At 46.7% G+C, this 24524-nt stretch overlaps 1 protein-coding gene across 1 annotated transcript in view; it reads left to right on the forward strand.

Moving 5' to 3' along the window:
• Positions 1–4583: 4583 nt before the first annotated feature.
• notch3 (notch receptor 3) overlaps positions 4584–24524 on the forward strand; it is a 39685-nt gene continuing 19744 nt past the window's right edge. Inside the window, exons 1-7 of the mRNA XM_029123156.2 lie at positions 4584–4907; positions 6651–6723; positions 21000–21142; positions 22256–22591; positions 23317–23673; positions 23784–23939; positions 24035–24220. Coding sequence (XP_028978989.2) covers positions 4844–4907; positions 6651–6723; positions 21000–21142; positions 22256–22591; positions 23317–23673; positions 23784–23939; positions 24035–24220 — 1315 coding nt within the window. The 5' untranslated portion in view covers positions 4584–4843. The remainder of the gene's footprint in view (positions 4908–6650; positions 6724–20999; positions 21143–22255; positions 22592–23316; positions 23674–23783; positions 23940–24034; positions 24221–24524) is intronic.

Genomic DNA, 24524 nt, shown 5'->3' on the forward strand with positions numbered 1-24524 from the left:
TATCTCACCCGGCACAGCCAGAAGAGGACAGGTCACCCCTCTGAGTCTGGGTCCTCTCTAGGTTTCTTCCTAAATTTTGGTCTTCTTATGGAGTTTTTCCTAGCCACTGAAATTCAACACTACTGTTGTTTGCTCCTTGGTGTTTAAGGCCGGGTGTTTCTGTAATAGCACTTTGTGACAACTGCTGTTTTTAAAAGGGCTTTATAAATACATTTTATTGGTTGATTGATTGGTACATCTTAATCTTCATCTCATCAGTCCAAAACACCTTTTTTTCCAGAACTCTGCCGGTACTTTTTTGCTAAATGCCATTTTTTAATGCTAACTAGTGGTTTGCACACTATTTAACCATTAATTTCTAGTAAGCATGCAATAACCTGAAACAAAATAAATTAATCAGAAAAGCATGTCAAGTTTTTTTATTTTATTATTTTGTGTGTTTCCTTCATTTCTAGTGAGGATGTGAATGAAATTCTACATGAAGCAGTTGTTGCACTGATCAAAAGAATAATGTCCATTAATTTAAACTAACATGAAGCATATTAATAAAAACATAATGCACGCAGGCCTATTAAAGCCACTAAAATTGTGACAAAATGCAGACTGTCAACTTGCCAACTGCCTACATCAAAATAACTGGCACATTAAACCCACTACTGGCTAACTACATATACAGAACTGTGCAAACATTTTAAGCAGGTTTGAAAGAATGCTGTAAAGTAAAAATACACATGCTAAAAGATTATATTTATCAGTTAAAAAATATCAAGGTGAGTGTAACGAAGAAACATTTATAACAAATCAATATTTGGTGTGACAATCCTTTGTCTTCAAAACAGCATAAATTCTTCCAGGAACACTTGCGCAGTCAGGGATTATTTAGACAAAGTCAGGTGTATGATTAAAAAATTATACCTAACAGGTGCTAATGATCATCAATTAAATATGGAGGTTGAAACACAATCATTAACTGAACTGAGGAATAAAACTGGGTGAGGAACAGCCAAACTCTGCTAACAAGGAGAGGTTGCTGAAGAGAGTTTACTGTCAAGTCATACACCATGACAAGACTGAGCACAGTAACCAGACACAACACTTCAAAAAAATCTGTCTTATCAAGTATATTTCACTTGTTTTCAGGTTAAAACATCTAACCAGCCTTAAAATAAGGTAAATTTTTATATGCCTTGAATATGGTGTAATTTGTCTTGTTCCATTGGCAGATTATTTCACTTATTTCAAGCAAATATATCCTAAGAAAGAGTTAAATTGTCTTGTTCCATTGGCAGCATTTTTTGCAGTAAAGGAAGTTATACTGCATCAGCAAGGTCTCTCCCAAACAGAGATGTCAAGGCAGACAGGGGTTTCCAGATGTGCTGTCAAAGCTCTGCTGAAGAAGCACAAAGAAACAGGCAACGTTGAGGACCGTGGACACAGTGACCTGCCGAGGAGACTTACTGCAGCAGACGAAAGACACATCATGCTTACTTCCCTCCACAATCAGAAGATGTCCAGCAGTGCCATGAGCTTAGAACTGGCAGAAAACAGTGGGACCCCAGTACACCCATCTGCTGTCTGGAGAAATCAGGTCAGAAGTGACCTTCATGGAAGATTTGTGGCCAAAAAGCCATACCTCTGATGTGGAAACAAGGCCAAGTGACTCAACTATGCATGGAAACACAGGAACTGGGTATAGTATAGAATAAATGGCAGCAGGTGCTCTGGACTGATGCGTCAAATTGTGAAATATTTGACTGCAGAAGAAGGCAGTTTGTTGGCCATACTGCTGGACAGCAGTACAGGAATGACTGTCTGCAGGCAGTAGTGAAGAACATTGGAGGTTCCTTGCAAGTTTGGGGCTGCATTTCTGCAAATGGAGTTGGGGATTTTCTCAGAATTAATGGTGCCCTCAATGCTGAAAAATACAGGCAGATACTTATCCATCATGCAGTACCTTCAGGGAGGCATCAGATTGGCCCCAAATGTATTCTGCAGCATGACAACAACCCTGGACATATACTGTGGTGGCCCTGTGATGGCCCAGGACATATACTGTGATGGCCCTGTGATGGCCCGGGACATATACTGTGGTAGCCCTGTGATGGCCCAGGACATATACTGTGGTAGCCCTGTGATGGCCCAGGACATATACTGTGATGGCCCTGTGATGGCCCGGGACATATACTGTGGTAGCCCTGTGATGGCCCTGGACATATACTTTGGTAGCCCTGTGATGGCCCTGGACATATACTGTGGTAGCCCTTTGATGGACCAGGACCTATACTGTGATGGTCCTGGACCTACACTGTGGTGGCCCTGTGATGGCCCTGGACCTATACTGTGGTGGCCCTGTGATTTCTCTGGACATATTCTGTGGTAGCCCTGTGATGGCCCAGGACATATACTGTGGTAGCCCTGTGATGGCCCTGGACATATACTGTGATGGTCCTGGACCTACACTGTGGTGGCCCTGTGATGGCCCAGGACATATACTTTGGTAGCCCTGTGATGGCCCTGGACATATACTGTGGTGGCCCTGTGATGGCCCTGGACCTATACTGTGGTGGCCCTGTGATTTCTCTGGACATATACTGTGGTAGCCCTGTGATGGCCCAGGACATATACTGTGGTGGCCCTGTGATGGCCCTGGACCTATACTGTGATGGTCCTGGACCTACACTGTGGTGGCCCTGTGATGGCCCAGGACCTATACTGTGATGGTCCTGGACCTACACTGTGGTGGCCCTGTGATGGCCCTGGACCTATACTGTGATGGTCCTGGACCTACACTGTGGTGGCCCTGTGATGGCCCTGGACCTATACTGTGGTGGCCCTGTGATTTCTCTGGACATATACTGTGGTAGCCCTGTGATGGCCCAGGACCTACACTGTGGTGGCCCTGTGATGGCCCTGGACCTATACTGTGATGGTCCTGGACCTATACTGTGGTGGCCCTGTGATGGCCCTGGACCTACACTGTGGTGGCCCTGTGATGGCCCTGGACCTATACTGTGATGGCCCTGGACCTATACTGTGGTGGCCCTGTGATGGTCCTGGACCTACACTGTGGTGGCCCTGTGATGGTCCTGGACCTACACTGTGGTGGCCCTGTGATGGCCCTGGACATATACTGTGATTGCCCTGTTACATGAAATCATAAGCTTCCAAAATCCTAATGTCATGACACCATATGGGCCAAAGTGGGTTGAATATTATTTCAAATTATATATTTCCTTACTTTTTCAGGTCTTTAAAGCCATTTGTACAAATAATTCTCATTTGTACCCCAAAAGATCAAAGACCACATTTCTGTTGACCTGAATATTCTGAATAGCTGTGCGTCATAGTTCTCTGATGGATATGGGATGGAGGGAAGAGGGACAAATGAAAGAGCGATAACAAACAGAAGGTTACTAATGGCGGCACTGCCGTCGTACCTCATCTAACACCAGGGACACAAAGATCCAACAAATCTCTGGATCGTTTTGGGGTCTGTCTCATGGACTAATAACCCGAAACTGACTTCACAGGTTGGAACGAACTGCGCTCCAAATGAACCCTGATACATTCAATCTCATGCTTGTTAATTTATTCAAGGCCAGGACATCCCTGAATGTCAGTGTACTGTCACCCCCCCCCCCCCCCCCCTCCCCTCAGTCCCCTGCAGAGCGAAACTGTGTCATAATGCCAGACTCCTTTTCTCATTCAAATCACACCTATTGTCTCTGTAAGCGACCGGCTCCACTCTGAGCGCATGGAACAACCGAGGCACTATACAGCGTCCACCGACATAGGGCTGGGGATATGGAAGAGGAAGGCTGTGGGGGTAGAAAGTGGGAGAGATGCCTGTAGCCCAGGCAGTAGCAGTATGAAGGGGGTTAACAAGGGATGTCTGCTCACATTTCCATCATGTAAACACGATTCAACCTCTTATCGGCAAGGCATAGTGTAAACACAACACACAAGACACACTCCTGTCAGCATAAGAAAGGGTTTCTTGTCAGGAGTCTTGTACAACGTTTTACAGTGGCCAATCAAATTCTACTGGAAATTCTACAGCGATTCTTCTCTGTTATTTTCATGTTGATAATAATAGATACCAAGTCGTAATGTCAAATCTTGTTAAGGTGGAAGCCTGTTTCTAATTCTCTTTGAAAAATCACAATTTACTTGAATGACCTTCATCAAGACCCCTGGAGAATGTATGGTAGTCTATAATTACGAAATTTGATTTATAACACCATTAGCGAATGTGATTTCAAACGGGGGATAAAAATGGACCGATGGACTTGTTGCATTTAAACTTTTCAGGCGTTCCTAAATTAAGTCCTCTTCATGGCCAATCTATTACAATGTGGGTGAAACTCAAACTACCTGTATGAACTACTGCATGAATTCGTGTATTGGCGCGGTGTTAATACCTGTATGATGTTCTTTCATACTTTTCAAAGACAGCAACTTAGAGACTGGTCGGCGCCTTTATTGAGTGGTGGATTGCGGACTATTTTTCTTTAGCGGAGTAACCCATTACTCCATTGGGGAAAGGGGGGAATGTAGGGCGGAGTAATACGAAGTGGGTTCCCAGCTCAAACGTGAAGCTGGTAAGAAAAAAGTTTTTCAGAAGTTCTTAAAGGTTTACGGAGAAGCACAGCAGCCGTGTCCCAGCGGCGAAGGACAATACGGGATAGGACCTATACGATTTATACGCCGTTTTTAGTTGAATGAACTTTTTGAAGATCCCAGACACTGACTCTTGGAACGTCTATCTCTTGGTGAACCCAAAGGATGTATTACTGCTAAGTTAACACTTAAAAGAGAAGAGTTCGGGCACATTTCCACCGAGATGGGGGGGAATTATAACGTTTGGATATTTTTACCAATTTTATTCTTGATCCATAATTGCGAAGGTAAGGGTAATTATTTTTTGACAATAACACTAATTAAACGTAAACCACAAGACCTAATTATTATTAATTTGGCTAGTAGACAAGCCTGTACGTGATCTACACATGTATACATTGTGTCTCTGAGGTGCACTGTGCAGTTTAAATGCCATCAGTTGTTGAAGGCATTGATTGAAGCACATGCCTGACAATAAGCAGGCTACTTATTAGGTTGCAAAAAAAGCCATTCACCTTATATTTTAAACATGTCATTTAAGAGTACGATGGTAGGTAGAAGCGTTCAAAGTGCGATTTGTAAAAAGTTAATAGAACACAGGCTAGGCTACGTTTATAGCGGGTTATTAACTAGACAACTAGCATTTGCATAGTCTACGGTAAATACAAACCATCAATTTGCATCATGTTTTTGTAGGCTTGTGGTGAACCTTGATGATATATTCTGTCCTGCAATATCTCCTCCCTGAAGTTGTTATAACAACGTAGCAGTGTTTAGTGCCGAACCCCCAATGTACCCTATTCATTAGAATGTATGTCCTGTTTTGTGGAGGTTTTTGTTACAAAGTCTGTATGTTATATTGGGTCAGATTTTCCTTTTCAGATTGCACGAAATAACAGTGAAGAGTCAACTTGTCTCTACGGGGTTGGTATGCGTCCCTGTGGGTAACTCTGAGACAGATCGCCACCGTGAGAAAATAATTACAAGCGATAGGATGGAGCGCGGCTGGCTGCGCTGTGCTACCAAGCCCGCATGACGAAAAACGGAATTTAGCAATTGAAGCAACAGTTACTTCTGGGATTCTACAAGTTGTAGGCTAGATGCACGGGGCACGCACATAAAACGTAATTGCATTATCATATTTTGTTGGAGATAATTGTTTTCCCTATCAGTCAAGCATCTTAGTTCGTGGGGGTAGGGTGATTTTTTTTGTAAGTGAAGGGGGTTGATGAGACCCCTCCTTATCTGAACAAAGAGCTTTTAAACAATTGAAACAATATTTTTTTCTTCTTCAACAGTGTGTGGGGGATGGGATAACGAGTTCTACATTATAATTGTACATGTTAAAAAGTAATGTAGTATGTGTCTACCCCTTATAGTTAGAATGTCCCACATGGCTCACAGACATTTTGAGTGGGTGTTTGAATTCTGTGACATCCAGTAGAAAACCATTTTCTGTTTTCAAAATAAGATTTTATTTAGGGCGACACGTCGTTTCATTCTTAGTTAATTAGTAACCTTGTTATAGTCGTACAAATGAATCAACTTGAGTCGACTACATAATAATTAAATTCATTGGCGTATGGGCCAGCCATTAACGAAAAGGATTGCCAGATATTCTTTTAATTATCATTTAGCCTAACCAATGATTAACATGCCAGACCAACCTTTAGTAAAGAGTAAATGTGAAAGAATTTGAATCCTGTATTGTTTCATTGTCTACACCAATCTCAGCATGCATCTGCGTTCTGTTGAGATAACGTTATCTGCTTTGCCAATAACGTAGGCCTATTCTTGTAAGCGGGTGTGCCCATAAAGTGTAATTAGTTTCGAGTTGGAAGATTGAACTGTTCGGCAACGGGCTATATGTTTCAAACCTGCAAATAGCTTATGTTGGAATCATTGATTATGAATTATGTAATTATTTAAAAATATAATGTGCTTCCACTCCCACACTTGTCTGTCAATAATGAATATTTGGGACATGTGAGAACATGGGTCTCCCTTAATCTATCCTTTACTTTCCTCAGGATTCCGCTGCTTGGATAAATACACACCTTGTGAGAATGGAGGCAAGTGCCTGGAGTCGCCGGCACGATGCATGTAAGTGCATTTTTTATGGATCACATTAGGCCTATATTGTTCTTAATTGTATAGGTAGAATATCTTGAGGGAAAATGTGTGTTTGTGTGTGTAAATTAAAATGTATTATTTTAGTGTGTTGGTGTATACATGGAGAAGGCTAGGTCAAGTTAGATAGATTGTATCAGTAGCTATGCATACCTTAGTTGTGTTTATTACCCTTGGTTTGTGAATCATTGCTGGTAGCCTAGTAAAAGTTGCGCGGTGCTCACAATGGTCTGGAACTCGGCCAAGACCTGGGTGGTTTTCGCTGCAAGATGGACAATGGCACGTTTTTACGATGAAAGAGTTACAGTTCTGTTTTTATCTGCAATCGGGTGTTGCCTAATGTGTTTAGGGCTACTGTGGACAATGCATGGATACATACGAGACAAGTTGAATGGGCGCGCCAGCCTGAACACGTTCAGGTTGTGACACACCGTTCACTTGCCGTTGCACCTGTTGAAGATGAAGAGTTTTGTGAAACATAAATTACAGTCTTAAACTGTTCGTAGCATGACTAAGGTGTTCCTTAAACGAAATGAGATGGATTGGTTCACACCATATTAATGAATCTCCCGACTTTCCCACGGTTTGTAAATCGTGCAGTTTCAGTCCTCCACAGCAGCACAAAATGATTGTTATCACGCCTGGGGCTAGAGCTGCTGTTTTTTCTTTCCCGCCTGATTTGCAAATGTTCTGTGAGAGCTCCAGCGTCTTTCACGGTGATTAGGGGTCTTTGTTTCCCACATACACCCCTTTGGGGAAAAAAAACAATCTCTGTAGTTAGGCTAAATACAGTGTGAGCGCTGAGGGGGCCATTAAGCTTTTTCCATTGGGTAAACCAAAGCCTATACATTAGTGTTTGAAGTAGGGAGGTTTGGCCTACGACCCCTGCAGGACAAGACCTGGGAATTGGATGGAACCAAAATTCTTGGTTTCTTTGGTTTTTCTTTTGTCTAATGGGATTCCTTGACAGGCCACTTCCCCACGCTACAGTAGTTTTTATGACTTTATGGTTGGTGAACACACCCTTACCATCAGGTCACAGTTGGGCTAAAGGCTGTTTGACATCCCTGATCATCCCAATGTTCAATAGATTTTTTCAACTAGGCTGATTAGTATTTCTTGAGGCTAGACATAACATACATTCCTGGGTTGCTAGGCTGTCCCGTTTTTATTGTCTATAGACATGCTTAGTAGAATAGGCCAAGATTTTGATTTTGATATGGACATTTTATTGGGATGGACCATTGTGTTGATTACGCCAGGTTCAACATGGCCCTTGTATATGTCAGTCACAGTTCAGCAGCATAAAAAATGTCAGCCAGCGTCTGTTTAAATGAATCCTGCAATATACTTGTCAAATCAGTACCTAAGGAGGGCAAATGTATACGTGTGTTTACAGATCCTCAGCATGTCCTTCTTGAGAAAAGCGCTGTTCTGTTTTCAGATTTTTTCGTCAGCAAATGTTTCACTACATACTGCAACCCTGCTACCCACTAGACGGTTTTCAATGGGTTTTTTTTGTCTTGCATTTTTAGTCCTTTTATGCTTCATTAGATAGAAACAATGGGCAAAGATGGCGGAGAGTGTTTGGGACTGAAAGGGGCAGCGGTTCTGGTTCAAACGCATGCTACAGCAGTACATGTGCAGCGTCTTGGACTGCTGAACCAACCTCTTCCAACGCCGCAGATTTCCACCGGTCATTTTGGTTATTGTCCACCGTCAAACTATTCAGTTTGAAAGAAACGTATCCGTTCGTGCCCCAGCTTTAATGGCGTCAAGACAACCGGGTTTGCTTTTGAGATGTGTGTCGTGTTCATGCTTTGTGTTCCGGTGTGTGTGCTCTATGGAAGGAGTGTGGAGGCCTGTGCATGCATAATCACTCCCCTGGATCAGAGCCAGCAGTGAGATCGAGCCGTTTTTCTTTTCGGTACAACTGACCAAGGGAAGGTACTTCCAACAGGAAAGCGGACACCAAATGTCATAGCATGGTAACAGGACCATGGCAGGGCCCTGAGCAGGCCAGCGTAGCCTCAGCTTGGCCCAAAAGAGGGCGGACCGGAGTGTTCAGACCAGTCCTGGTCCTGGACAGTGGTGGCTGGAGGACCCAACTCACTCCCCGGCCCCCTCCCCTGGGATCCCAGTGTAACTGGAGAGCTGCAACAGCAGAAAAGAGCCTTTCTTTCTCTAGATACCTGACCGTAACCAGGCACCATTCTGAGAGCAGGGGACAAGGCTAGAGTAGAAAGGGCACAGGAGTGATGGATACATGAGAGAGAGAGAGATATGACAAATAGAGATAAAAGTGGTGAAGCTCTTTTTTTATATATGAATTGTATTGAGCCGGGGAGCCATGGAAGATTTCACCTGAAAATGACTGAGGGGAAACTAGCCTTTGGATCCCTGTTAAATACCACCTGTTGCTTTCTTACCTGATCCATCAGAGCAGAAGTCCTTTTCTGAATCTGAACAACATAAGTATTCTTTTTCCTCAGTTGACAATAATATTATGAGCAAACAGGTTTTTGTATAGTCCCTGTAACTGTCCCAGATATCAATCCCTTGCCTTGTTGGCAAACTTTAGGGCATGATTGAACTCTGCTTTAAGCGTAGCAGAAGCGCACAGCTTTGCTCCCTGCCTGGGCCCTCACGGTCCACTGACGTGGCCCCGTCAGAGGTGAACGAGCAGGGTCTCAGGCGTGTCTGGTTGATAGCAGATTACAGGAGTAATCCCCCATCAACCTGTCCCCCCCCCCCACCCCCCCACCCGTTTAATGAGCCACTATGAGTCACCTCAGACAGGCCTGGGTCCACATTTCTGTTGTGGCCAGCTGGTCTTTTTTCAGCGGGTACACCTGTAACGCACCCTGGCAGCATCCTCCTTACTGTTTTCCGTCTCCGTGAATCGTGATAGCGTGTATTGGATTTAGTACATTGGCTCTGGGGCATGATACTCTCGATTGTGTCACACGGTGAGTCATGCTATTAGTTTCTTTACTCTCTACATCATATCTGGGGAATCCTTATGCGAACATGAAGAATATGAAGTTACTGGGCAGGGTGTCGTTGTTCTTGGGCATAGTGTGGGTCTAGCGGTCTCATCCATCGCTTCTGGTGCACATGTACTGCTATAGCATGGTTTCCGTTCCAGCTGCCTGGCATTTCCACACAAGCTCCACTATAAATAAAGCATAACATGTCCAGATATATAGTCTCTGGAAAATATCCATATATATATATGTATATTGTTCCGGAAAGAATTAAGGGACCACTGCACCTTTTTCTTTCCTTTCCAAAAAAGTCAAAAGGGAAAGTTTTGAGTGAGGAACAGATGGGTTAAAATTAAGAGACCGCTGCTTATTGAAAGCTTCTGTTCCTCACTTAAAACATTCCTTTTCAACCCCCCCCCCCCCCCCCCAGTCTAGTCCTTCCTTCAAACGGTCCCTCTCAGTCCCGTACGTTAACCTAAGGCCAAAGGAGTACGAAGCCCAGCGTAGGCAGGCAGACCAATGTGTGTTGTACTTGACGGCGAATTGGTTGCGTGTCCCAGTCAGAGTGTGGCCCTCTAGGTGAGACGTCAGCTGAATGGCCACGGGTCCCCTCTGCCCTGCCCTGCGCCAGCCTGCGGAGGTGGATGGAATGTGCAACGCGGGGGCCAAGTGAGTGCTGGCCAGCCCCCCAGCGAGGGACCAGCAGAGCCTCGGCAGCAACAGGCCGAGGGGGGGGGGGGGGGGGGGGATAATTAGGCAGATTGAGAGGGTGTCATTTAGAGAGGATCCAGCTGGAAGAATCGGGCAGGGGTGTGTGGAGGAAGGGGTGTGAGAGGCTGGGGGCGGGGGGCTGCGTAGGGGACAGCTGGTGGATGTTGTGATGGTAATCCAGTGAAGTCAGATCTCTGACAAAGGGCGAGCAAGCGGAGGTCCAGGTGCTGCTATTGAGCGGCCGGCTGGCCCCACGCTGGGATAGACAGCCTCGTGCGTGGAGGAGTGGAGCCTGGCCGGCGGACCAGCCCCAGCGCGCCTCCTCTCTGAACACGCTCGCTCTCTCGCTGCGAAGGCGGCAACAATCCGGGGGCCGAGTGTCTTTGTCTCCATGTTACCCCCCCTCCCCCTCCCCCTCCCCCGGCCCCTCAACCCCCCCCCCCCAGGACCCCACCACATGTTGCACAAGGATGGATGGATCTGAAGGAGGTGTTCATCTCTACGTCTGTCTGTGTGTGATCCAGGCTTGGGGGGGGGGGGGGGGGGGGTTGGGGGGGTACGGTGGCTGTCTGCGGGTTATTAATGGCTCTGCTGTGACCTCAGTAGCAGAGTGTAACAGACTTTGGTCTATAAATTGTAAGTGTTATGTTTTAATGTCCTTCAAGGAGGCTCCCGGCCTGTTAAGACATGATGAACGAGGGACAGTTTTCCGTTTGATAGGGTACAGCTCCTTCAGCCTGTGTGTGTGTGTGTGCGGCTGTTGTCTCTGCGTAGTAGGGGTTTTATGTCCGCTTTATTTTTCCTTAAGAAAAGTGACAGATGAATTGGGACGGGCGTATTTTGAATTTCTTAATGGAAAGTTTTTGTTGAATGTGATTAGTGTCTTTGGGATCTGGACGATGACAGACAACAGAAACATGATTCATTCCAGTGCCGAACTCCTAAACAGTGCTAGTTCACCTTGAAAAACAGATTCACCCGTCGTTTCCCAGTCACACAGTCACCGAAAGAGCAAAGCCGGCAGAGCTAGTTTATACTGTTGGGGGATAGTGGTTTTCTCTGGTGTCTTCACGCTGGGTTAGAGAAGAATGCTTGGTGAGATTCCTTTGCTTTCCCTGTTGCTGCTCTCCTCTCAGCATTGTCCTGCTCACCTCCCTGCAGTCATACAAGGAATGCTTCAGACAACACAGTGGCCGTTGGCCCTGGTTAATAACTGGATGCTTGGAATGACTGGCTGGATAGATAGAAAATGAGGGTCTCTCTGGCCAACACGCAGTGGTCGGAAGCCACAGATCAGTTGTGGCTGTTTGACCAGCAGATTGAGCCATCCCCTGCCACCGTCTGCAATCCGCCATGTCAGGAGGAAACCACTGACTCCACGGGCAAGTCCCGCTCGTGCTTCCCAGATTGGTTGCGACACAGCGTCGAAGAAGAGAAATGTCCGTTCCCCTGTGGGACCCGGCGAATTCAGCTTGTTGGACCTGTGGGCCTGCATGACGGGGAACCCTGCTGCCCGGTTCCCACCGCTCCTAGGTCAGGAGGGAGGGAACCTGGGAGCTGGGGTTCAAAATTCCCAGGCCCTATCGGAGGAAGTGGTGCCTTCTGACCCTGTCATACACACATCCTGTCTCTCTGCTCAGCTTAAAGCGGCTTACTCACTCCTTGAAGGCCTCCTCCTCCCTCAGCCCTCCATCCACACTCACCACTGCACCACAAAATGTTCCACTCTGCAGTCATGTTACTGCTACCACTCATCAGGCAATGTGGTAATACTTGTTGTATATGTATTCAGAATACTAAGAAACAAACACTAACTCAGTCAGACACACACACACACACACACACATAAACACACATTCAACTGAGCTGGATAATCATTGTCAGACTGTCCGTTATTGTCTTGCCTGAAGAGGAAGAAAGAGTTCTGTATGATTACTGTATAGTGCTTCAGTACAAAGCCATATGTCTAAAGCTCATGCTTAGATAGGGATGAGCTTTCTCTGATGTCTTTCCTTTCTGCTGGGAGACGACGCTTTCTAAAGAGACATGGAATTGAAATACCTGAGGTTGAGCCTCCCGTCCCACAGCCCACCAGACTGATATTCATCCCTCCCTCCCTCTCTCTGTCCAACTCCACCCTCACTCCCTCCGTTTCCCACCCAACCTCCCTCTCTCTCTCCCTCCCATTCCATCCACTCTCCCCTCCCTCCCCCTCCCACCCTCCCACCCTCCCCCTCAGTCTCAGACATGCTGCGGAGGGGAAGGGAAGGGTCCTTCCCTAAGACGACCGGGGAAATACAAGCACACTTTTCCACTTCTCCAGAAATGTGTTGTTGTAGCCGCCAAGCAATATGTTTCCCATTCGTTTTGCTCTCACAGCTGCCCTGCAAAGTGTAGCTGCGTTTTAGCAGATCCAAACTAGGCCGGGTACAGAGAGAGATAGAAGTAAAATCCCTTTTTATTGAGTGTTTGTTTCTGTGTTTATAAGATTGTTGGAGTAGATAGGACTGAGGACCTCACCCTTCTTCTCTGGTTTATTGGAGAAAGTTCTGGAGATAATTTTTTTGGCCCTTTTACTAGCATTCCCTCTAAGTTTTTTACCACCATCTTGTTAAACTGCCTTGCACCTGTGATGACACACAGTCGGTGTCCTGTAAAGACCTCAAGCTCAGCGCTTGTCAGTTTGGTCAGTTTGGTCTGGATTCCAGTCTCTCATCTATCAACCGGTCTTTATAAAAGCTTTTGTTTGAATCGTTTGGCCATTCATTGCTTTTTCCAAAGTCATTGTGACATAAATGTTGACTGAGGAGTAGAATGGCCAACTATGATAAATGAACTTGGTCTTTGGAACGCATGCTCTCTCATTACCATCAGGCAAATCTATGCCTATGTATTATTCCTGGCTGAATTTGGAGACCATCACCACGAACTAGTGTCAAGACATTGGCAGGGGAGCCAAATCATTTCAGAATAGGAAGTCGTTTGTCGAGAAAACTTTGCTGAAGTTGATTTTGGAAAATGCGTTTTGTGTCGCAATGTAATTTTCTTTTATTCCCTAGGTTTTTCGGTGAAAGTCTGGTTGGGTTTAGGTGGTGTGGTAGGGTTCTGTGGTAAGGAGCATTGAAGCATGCATTGGACGACCTCCACTCTGGGATGCATACAGTGGGGTTACGGACGTCTGCCTTGCTATTCAAACTATTCCGGGGAGGTTTTTAATGTTTTAAGACATGTCATGTGTCAACCTTTGAGGTATTTATATCAGACGTCCACATTAGCATGTCGAATTGCCCGTGACTTCTAAGGGACCGGTGTCTTCATCGCTGCCTAACTTGGGATACATTTGTATGTAGAGTGCTTCGCTTGCATTCCTAAGCCCTTATTTACACATGCAGACTTCGGTCACACCAAGGTACCAAAATGCACAATGTACATGCAGTCTTCTGACCAGAGAAATAACAAGAGCTACAAAGCAAGATGAGAGTGAAGCAACTGGAGTTTGAAATAAACTGACGAGCCTGTGTTCTTGTCCTCTTGAGGGTTAAGAGGGATTAGTGACAGCTTTTTTCTGGTCAGATTCATATTAGCTTTTCTCTAAGAGGAGGTTAATTTTCTTAATGTTCACATGGTTAATATTCATGCCATGGGGGCACTCCACAAACCCCCCTCTGCTCATCTCAATACCGCCATTGTCTGTCCCCAAGCGCCATTGTTCCATAAAAGTTTGGACTTTTAGCTGCAAAACTCTCATACTTCCAGCCCTTAGTTCATGGACATGTGCATGTTGATTCATTTAGCCACTAACCGGACATCCATTTTACCTGGCAATACTGTAAGCTCTTCAGAATGTTCCCAAACTCTCCTCACAGAACCCTGGATCTCGTCCACTTTCCTCACCCTAACCCTGGGTTACTGTTGCCAGGCTACAGCTGAGGTCTGTTGGTCCGTGTAAGCTCAGGCCTGAAAGACTGGCTGTTTGGGTCACTGCCCCCCTTCCTCCACTTCGCTCCAACCCCCCCCCCCCACACACACACAATGGGGTTCTAACTACTTTAGCTCCTTTATTTGGGCCACAAAACGCTCCCCCACCCCCAATCCGCTGGCTGCTCTCTGAGAAATTGGTGAGCGGGGGGGGGGGGGGGTGAGAGGGGGAGTTGGGGGTGGGGGATCTGTTCTTGTTGGCAGTGCGGTGTCAGTATGGGCTTACAGAAGAATGGAGCTTCTAGTTCCTGGTCGGGGGAGGGGGCACTGCCTCAGAGCAACTTTTGTTGGGAGTTCCCAAAATTCCCATACCTTCATAAAGTCCTCCTAAAACAAGTTGGCAAACAAGGGGGGGGGGACAGTTCTATGGAAGCTCCCAGAGGTGTAGACGTGAGACATTCCTTCCAATCGAAAGGAATTGGAAGAATTGTGGCCCTGCTGTCTGTCCTGTCCATGTTTGTCGTCCGTTTCCTGAATGGGCTTTTCGTGGCTCACCATGCCTGTGGAATAAGATACTCTCTGAGTGGAGATGAGCCCATTCGTCTGTGCGTGTGTATGCTCTGTGGACCATGACAGGGGTGTATGGAACTGTGACCCAGATTACTTTGTGATGTCCACAGGTGTGTTGGCCTGCGACCCCTGTGTCCGGCTGGCTGTTTGTGTTGTATTGTGTCTGAGAGGATGGTCTCAGATTGCTTGCCACAATGACCCGCAGAGCAGGAAAAGTGGCATTGGGTTACAGACACACATAAATCACATCTTCCTTTATCTGGATTTGAACGTACTCAGCCTGGGGAAATCACCACAGCCCATCGCCGCTTTACAACATGTTAGAACAAAGGATTTAATCACCACAGCCCATCGCCGCTTTACAACATGTTAGAACAATGGATTTAATCACCACAGCCCATCACTGCTTTACAACATGTTAGAACAATGGATTTAATCACAACAGCCCATCACTGCTTTACAACATGTTAGAACAATGGATTTAATCACAACAGCCCATCACTGCTTTACAACATGTTAGAACAAAGGATTTAATCACATAAGCCCATCACTGTTTTACAACATGTTAGAACAATGGATTTAATCACAACAGCCCCTCACTGCTTTACAACATGTTAGAACAATGGATTTAATCACAACAGCCCATCACTGCTTTACAACATGTTAGAACAATGGATTTAATCACCACAGCCCCTCACTGCTTTAGCAGGCAAGCAAGTTTATTTATAGCACAAATCCTACATCGAAGCAATTTAATGTGCTTTACAAAGAAAAATATATGAAAGAACAATAACAAAAACAAATACTCAAATGAAAACATGAAAACAAATGAAAAAATCATAATAAGAAAAAATACAATAAGAAAATATATAAAGATTAAAAAAGTGATAAAAACATAGGAAGCTATAAGGCTAAACAGTGTGGTTAAGTTTAAGTGCTCAGTCATAGGCACGTGAAAAGAGAAGGGTTTTTAACCTGGATTTAAAAATGTATACATTTGGGGCACGTCTAAGATCTTCTGGTAGTTTATTCCAGTTGTGTACAGCACACGTGCTAAACGCAGCTTCTTCATGTTTAGTTTGGACTCTGGGCTCTACTATCTGATCTGCGTTCATGGATCTAAGAGCCCTGCTCGGTTTATATTCTTCAAACATATCAGAAATGTATTCGGGTCCTAAACCATTCAGAGATTTATAAACTAAAAGCACCACTTTGAAATCTATTCTGTAACTGACTGGAAGCCAGTGCAAAGATTTAAGAACCAGAGTGATGTGCTCTGTTCTGTTGGTCCTGGTTAACATTCTAGCAGCAGCATTCTGAATGAGCTGCAGCTGTTTTACAGTCTTTTTGGGGAGTCCAGTTAAGAGACAGTAGTCAACCCTAGTAGAGATAAAAGCATGGATGAGCTTCTCTTGGTCTTTTTGGGACACCAAGCCTTTGATTATGGCTATATTTTTTAGATGATAGAATGCCGTTTTGGTGACCGCTTTGATATGACTATTAAATGTGAGGTCTGAGTCCATCTGACTTAGTGACACGGAGAGTCTATTGAGCTGTTGTCATACGGTTCGAGAGCCATATATATTTATGTGTCATCGGCATAATTTGTTCTGTAGAATTTGGCCCAAAGGTAGCATACAGAGATTGAACAGAAGCGGTCCGAGAACTGATCCCTGTGGAACTTTGCATGTCATAGCCACCCTTTACAACATGTTAGAACATAGGATTCTAACATGCCCGTAACTGCTTTAAAACATCTTACAACATAGGATTTAATCACTACAGCCCGGTCACTGCTTTACAACATGTTAGAACATAGAACTTAATGAACACATCCCATAGGAGTTTATCTTCAAAGTCCGTCACTGCTTTACAACATGTTTGAACATAGAAGTTAATGAACACATCCCATAGGAGTTTGTCTTCAAAGTCCGTCACTGCTTTACAACATGTTTGAACATAGAACTTAATGAACACATCCCATAGGAGTTAATCTTCAAAGTCCGTCACTGCTTTACAACATGTTTGAACATAGGATGTAATCACCACAGCTCATCACTGCTTTACAACATGTTAGAACATAGAAGTTCCTAATTGGCTCTTGGGGTGTGTCTGGGTCCCTCCTTGATGCCATTGTGATAGCTCGTTCAAAAAGTGTACAATGTTGGAGTTACTAGCTCAACCTTACTGTCACCCTGTTTGTAATTCCTCAGTAGATCTCCAGTCCTCTCAGGGGCTCAACATACAGCCTCCCACCTCTTCCAGCAGCTAAGACTGGTTGTAAGTTCCTGCCTGTGTGTGGTGTTGTATATTTGCATGTGTGAGTGTCTTATACCATGTTAGTATTTGCTTCGTTTTTTTGTGCCTTTTGTGCCCTTTTGGTTGACGGTTGCATGTGAGTGTCTCTGAGGGAGTGTCTGCGTCTCTGACTTCTGTGTGTGTTTGTTCTCCTGCCTCGTCTCCCGGCCAGACAGAATGACACCATTGTTGTGTAGCAAGTCAAGCCCTGACAGAGCCGGCCAACGCCAGGCAGCCTGAGTCCCTCTGACAGATGTGGACAGATGCTTGGCGCTGGCTGGGGCCAAGCGGGGCTGCAGCTGGCGCTAACCCTCGGAAGTGTTGTGACGTGAAGAGATTAGCCGGGCTTCTCTGGCCGTCCCCGGGCCTGCTGCAGAACCCCGCACACCTCCCCCTCGTCTGCATCTGGGCCGACTCTCTTCCTCAGAGGTCAAGAGTCGACCCTCCATAAATCCTGACAGAGGGTGCATGGGCTATTGCGCAACACCTTCCGCCCCCAGACCCCCCCCCCCCCAACACCTGTTCTCTACACATTCTGCCTCCGAATGGCCGTTCGCTCCGGTCCTGGGGCGCCTGCAACTAGGCTGCCAGGCTACAGCGCAGCGGTCTCAGCAGACAGACTTCACATCGCTCACCCAAACGGCGGTTACAGTCTGACGTGAACTCCCTGCATCTGATAAGGCTGTCTGTGAGAAGCACAGGTGCTGGCTTGCGTAGCAACCTTCACAGCCCTGGAGACTGATATCACCCCGGAGACTGATATCACCCTGGAGACTGATGTCACCCTGGAGACTGATATCACCCCGGAGACTGATATCACCCTGGAGACTGATATCACCCTGGCTATGAAAGCAGCATGTTGGCAGTGACCATCGCTCTAGACAAAAAGACAGTGTGTTTTTATAGGAGGATTTATAATCTATCCACTACATTCCCTTCTTTTGCTGCAGACCTCAACCGCTGCTTAACCAATCTCCACACACACACACACACACACATATACACACACACCTCTCATTCAATTTCACAATTCAGTCCTGGTATTTCATGTGTCTACTCTGAACTAAACAATGTCGCTGTTTTATTCCCACATTACGCAACCCAGTGCACGGTGGTCAGTTGAGACAGCCTTGTGATAATTGGCCATTTTATCCCAGACAGGAGAGCAGATAGATTTGACTGAGACTGCCCCGGTCTCATTCACTTCGCTCCAGACCGGCATATTCGCACATACAGTCTCACATCCGCTAGTTCCTAGAAGCAGCTGTAAGTTATTCCCTGTCTGTGTGGATGTCTGTCCAGGGGAGTTGTGAAGGCCATTGGAGCAGAACAACGGGCCGGGAAGATGGCTGCTCTGCCACTCTTTCTCCAGCGCTTTAAATGGTCACGGCACAGAAAGGCCTCCGAAGGGTTTGATTGTCAGTCTGTGTTGTTAGTTTTTAAAACCTCCGAGCGGTGCCCCTTCCCCGCTACAGTCCCTCCAACCTCTCTTTGTGCCGCCGGCAGCTCGGTCCACATTTCATTTTTTCTTCCTGTGTGACACCCTAGATTCCAGACATAGTTAATTTGCCTCTAAATAAACCCAGCCAAGCCATGACAAATAGCCAAGGGGACGGAGGCTGGGGTGGGGACGAAGGCTGGGGAGGGGGCGAAGCGAAGCGGGTGATTGGTGGGGTGTCAGGGCTTGCTTGTTCGTCTGCGAGGTTGCCAGGGCAACAGGCTTCTGGGATTCAGAGAGAGTGTGAGTGTTTTTAGAGCAGGAGACGAGGGATTACAGGAAATATGACATGACATTCTCTCTGGACCAGAGCCCCCTCCACACCCTTGCCCCACCCTCCCAAAGACATTCTACCCACCCCCCGGCCAACCGGCCGCCCCCAGCACAGCCCCGCCCCCTCCGCAGCCTGACTGACATTATCATCACAATCAGACTAGTGACCTCTGACATCTGACCTCCCAGCGTGTGAGAGGGTTCATAGGGAACGCTAGGCCTCGGCTGCAGGGGCTTTTGGGACACGGAGGAGTAGCCGTGGAAACTGAGCTAGTCAGTCTTTCTTCTTATTGCTGCTCAAGCTCTTCTTCCATGTAGAGGAGCAGAACTCTTTCAGCACAGTCACTCTCTCAGTGTTAGGAACAGTCATGTTCCTTCCAACTGCCAGGAACAGTCATGTTCCTTCCAACTGCCAGGAACAGTTATGTTCCTTCTCTAATGTCTTGTATAATTGAACAGAGTGGCACTTAATTCATCTACTGAGGCTTTGGCTTGTAGTGGAGAAATAAACTGTGTAAAGAAAACGTATCTGGATTTAATGTTTTGTGTGTATGTGTGTGTGTACAGATACATTCTTGTGTGTGTGTGTCTCTGTTTCTCAGTCCGGGCTTCTCCGTCTCGCCATTGTGTTGCTGGGTAGAAAAAAATCCCTCAGAGCACTGAGCAGTCTTGTTTTTAGGAAGCAGAGCAGAGCAGTGGAACAGACAGACAGAGCAGGCCCGCATACAGAGCTGGTCCAGTGGTAACCCACCAGAAGAGCGCCCCCCACTGGTCACTAGCAGCTCCTCACCCAGCACTTGCCTCCGGTCTCTCAGTCATAAAAGCCGAACCGAGGGAGGAGAGAGAGAGTTGGCCACAAAAGAAAAACACAATAGCAAAGAGGAGCTACCTGTAATTGCGCCCCTTCTGTGTAATCAGAAGAAGAGAAAAGGAAAAGCCATTGTTGTTTTCTGCCTGGGGGGTTATTTCACAGTGAAAGAGGAGAACCGGACCCAGAGGGAGGGCTAGAGCCCCGCCATTACAGCCCTGTCATCAGCTTCAAACAGCCTGTTTGATGTTGGAGGCCATCCTCTGACCAGCTCAGCACCCACTGTCTCTGGGAGGGTGTAGGGTTACCTGGCTATCTGTCCAGCCACGCTGGCCTCCCAGTCAAACACTACCCAACAGACACTGCTGTGTCTGACCCCTCCCCAGGGAGAACGTGGTCGGCCTCACCCTACCTGGACACTCGTAGGGCCTGCAGGAGTTCAGCAAAGTGAGGAGTTCCTGGATACCAACAACTAGGAGGAGGTCCAGAAGCAGCTCTGTTTATATCTTACATACTCTTTCGAATTGTTCCCAAACAGAGCTTTCATTGTCAGTGAATCGTGTTTTCTCTGGTGTCCTGGTTTTCTAATGTCAGCTATGTCACAGGTAGGGCAAATACTGTTGACAAGCTTTTGTAAGCTGATGGTTTTGGGTGTGCTTGTTTTTAAGAAAGTGCAGTAAAAAAGTAATGGCGGTGGAATGTGAACTGGCATGGGGAGATTGAAGGCATCCAGCTGGAATTACCCGGGAAAGAGACTGAACGTCTTGTATTTTTCAGCCAGGAGACAAAAGAATGATGGCCTACATCTGTTTCCCAATCAGAAAGAGTGTGGGTGTGTAGGACGTGTGCCTGCTTTTGTGTGTGTGTGTGTGTGTGTGTGTAGTCTGTGCAGTATTAATATCCTGATTGAATTGAACCCACCTGGTCTATGGCCCAGAGACGTGACGCCTGCCAGGGTCTGAGTCAGAGTCAGGGTTGCCTGCCAAGGTATCGGTCAGAGAGTGGGGGCAGGAAGACGCTGGGAACTGGGATGGTGGAACAGAAAAGGTTGGCCGCTGCCTGGCTTTTGGCCGGACACCACCCTGATGTAGCTGCACTTAAAGTTTCTCATGAGTCTTCTAAATGCCTCAGCTGTCAGTCAGTCCTACGCAGGTGTAACACGCTCTCTGTCCATGTCTCTCTCCAGATGTCGGCCAGATTACATTGGGCCTTTGTGCCAACACTTAGACCCCTGTAACCAGTCGCCGTGCCTCAATGGAGCTGCCTGCAAGAGCCAGGTGGCCAACGGAATCCCACAATTCACCTGTGTGTGTCAGAGAGGGTTCAGAGGTACGTTTGTCTTCATATCTGTCAGGATAGTGTTTACTGAGTGTGTGGTGTGGGGAAAGAGCTGATATTTTCATATATATAAATAGTAAGCTTTTATAATATTTAAAGAATTTTTTGGTTAACACTCCAACAAGTTATTAAACATTATATCTACAAGCTAGTTCTGGGGTGAGGTTAGGTTAAGGTATGAAATTATTACATTAAGACATTACCATGAGACATTACCTTCAGACATTACCATGAGACATTACCTTCAGACATTACAATGAGACATTACATTCAGACATTACCATGAGACATTACCTTGAGACATTACAATGAGATATTACATTCAGACATTACCATGAGACATTACCTTCAGACATTACCATGAGACATTACCTTCAGACATTACAATTAGACATTACATTCAGACATTACAATGAGACATTACCTTGAGACATTACAATGAGATATTACATTCAGACATTACCATGAGACATTACAATGAGATATTACCTTCAGACATTACAATTAGACATTACATTCAGACATTACAATGAGACATTACATTCAGACATTACCATGAGACATTACCTTCAGACATTACAATGAGACATTACCTTCAGACATTACAATGAGACATTACTTTCAGACATTACATTGTGCCATTACATTCAGACATTACAATGAGACATTCAATTCAGACATTACAATGAGACATTACATTAAGACATTACAATGAGACATTACAATGAGACATTACAATGAGACATTACATTCAGACATTACAATGAGATATTCAATTCAGACATTACAATGAGACATTACATTAAGACATTACAATGAGACATTACAATGAGACATTACATTCAGACATTACAATGAGACATTACATTCAGACATTACAATGAGACATTACATTCAGACATTACAATGAGACATTACCTTGAGACATTACAATGAGATATTACATTCAGACATTACCATGAGACATTACAATGAGACATTACATTCAGAAATTACAATGAGACATTACAACAGCATTTCTCATGTGTGCTTTAAGGCTGTAAAAAAGCTTTATAATACAAAACGTCTTAATTTATTGACATTGTGCCCCTTATCTGTTTACAGGTCAAGACTGCTCCCTCATAGATGCCTGTGCTACCAGCCCCTGTGCCAATGGTGCCCGCTGTGCCAATTGGAATAACCAATACAACTGTTCCTGCCCGCCGGGTTTCCAGGGAAAGAACTGCCGAAACGACATTGATGAGTGCCGAAAGCCTGGCACGTGCCTTAACTCGGGCCTCTGCATCAACACACAAGGCTCCTTCCAATGCCAGTGCATACCCGGGTACAGTGGGCGTACCTGTGAGGTGTCTTCCCTGCCCTGCGCCCCCTCTCAGTGCCTCAATGGGGGCACCTGCCGCCCAACCGGGGACCACACCTATGACTGTGCCTGCCTGCCAGGTAAACTGACTGGCATATAACATGCACCCCCCCAGACACACACACACACACACAGAGTGAACACAGTGTAAAGCCCCATCAAGTGTTTCCTAAGCAGGCTGTGTGATGTAGCTGTTATTGCTGCCTGCTGGGAAATTGAGTCTACTTTCTAGTCTCTCCCAGGTTCCCAGGTCGTTTCCATCCTCCCCCTCTAGCTGCTATAAATAGCTGCTGACAAGACGGGGGGGCCAACCGGTGTAGAGAGGTGATGAGAACAGTCCTAACTCTGCTCCCTTCAGGAGGAATTCAGTTTATGGCCCTCCTGGCTTCCCCCTGGGGAGCAGACAGGAAATGTCTCTGGGCTGGAGAGGAAGTCATTGAAACTGCGAGAGATGATAAAACAAGCAAACACGGCCCAGAGTAGCAGACCTCTGGAGTGAGGCAGAGCGCTGCGTGTCGGCCCCCTCCTGGCCCTGCCGCTCTGCTGCTGCCTACTGTGGGAAACACTAAACCACCAAAACATGTGAACACGCGGACGCCCACTGAAACCTTTTTACTGGCCACTCTGCCCTTTACCTCCACAGCTGTGGGAAGCAGAGGCCAGTGTTGAGGAGCACCATATGGATGTGTTGGATCACCAGCAACACACTCTGATGGGAGGGATGGCCTGGGAACCCATGAGACCTAGCCTTTTGACTCACCTCTCTCTCTCCCTCTCTCCCCCTCTCTCCCCCCCTCTCTCTCAGGTTTCCAAGGCCACAACTGTGAGACCAACGTGGACGACTGCCCGGGTCATAAGTGTATGAACGGGGGCGTGTGCGTGGACGGAGTGAACACCTATAACTGCCGCTGCCCGCCGGAGTGGACGGGCCAGTACTGCGCCGAGGACGTGAACGAGTGCCTGATGCAGCCCAACGCCTGTCACAACGGGGGCACCTGCTTCAACACCATCGGCGGACACACCTGCGTATGCGTCAACGGCTGGACGGGAGACGACTGCAGCGAGAACATCGACGACTGCGCCACGGCCGTGTGCTTCAACGGCGCCACCTGCCACGACCGCGTGGCCTCTTTCTTCTGCGAATGTCCTGTGGGGAAGACCGGTGAGTCGGCCCGCTCCGCTGGCCCCGTTTTGTCGACCGCCCTCCCTGGACGCGGCAGGCCTGACCCGGTTCTGTCTGCTTCTCTCTCTCTCTCTCTCCCCCCCCCCCAGGTCTGCTGTGTCACCTGGACGACGCGTGCGTCAGTAACCCGTGTAACGAGGGCGCCGTGTGCGACACCAACCCGCTGAATGGGCGTGCCATCTGCACCTGTCCTGCCGGCTTCGTGGGCGGAGCCTGTAACCAGGACATGGACGAGTGTTCTATTGGTAAGGGAGCATGTCATTCAACGTCCCAGCGTTGGGGTTGGTCCCGTCCGATCTGACCCTGACCTAAACGGTCCTGACCTTTGTTCTGCCTGCAGGGGCCAACCCGTGTGAACACTTTGGGAAGTGTGTGAACACCGAGGGCTCCTTCCAGTGCCAGTGTGGCCGTGGTTACGCCGGCCCCCGCTGTGAGATCGACATCAACGAGTGTCTGTCCATGCCTTGCCAGAACGACGCCACCTGTCTGGACCGCATCGGAGAGTTCACCTGCATCTGCATGCCAGGTATAACCACACCCCCACGCTGACCGCCTGGACACACCTCACAACACACAACTACAGAGAACTACAGACAGGGAATTACAGACCAAGAACTACAGAGAACTACAGACAGGGAATTACAGACCAAGAACTACAGAGAACTACAGACAGGGAATTACAGACCAAGGATTACAGACAGGGATTTACAGACCAAGGATTACAGACAGGGAATTACAGACCAAGAACTACGGAGAACTACAGACAGGGAATTACAGAACAAGAACTACAGACAGGGACTTACAGAACAAGAACTACAGATAACTACAGA

This window comes from Esox lucius, chromosome 11, assembly GCF_011004845.1.
Source record: "Esox lucius isolate fEsoLuc1 chromosome 11, fEsoLuc1.pri, whole genome shotgun sequence".
Taxonomy (NCBI): Eukaryota; Metazoa; Chordata; class Actinopteri; order Esociformes; family Esocidae; genus Esox; species Esox lucius.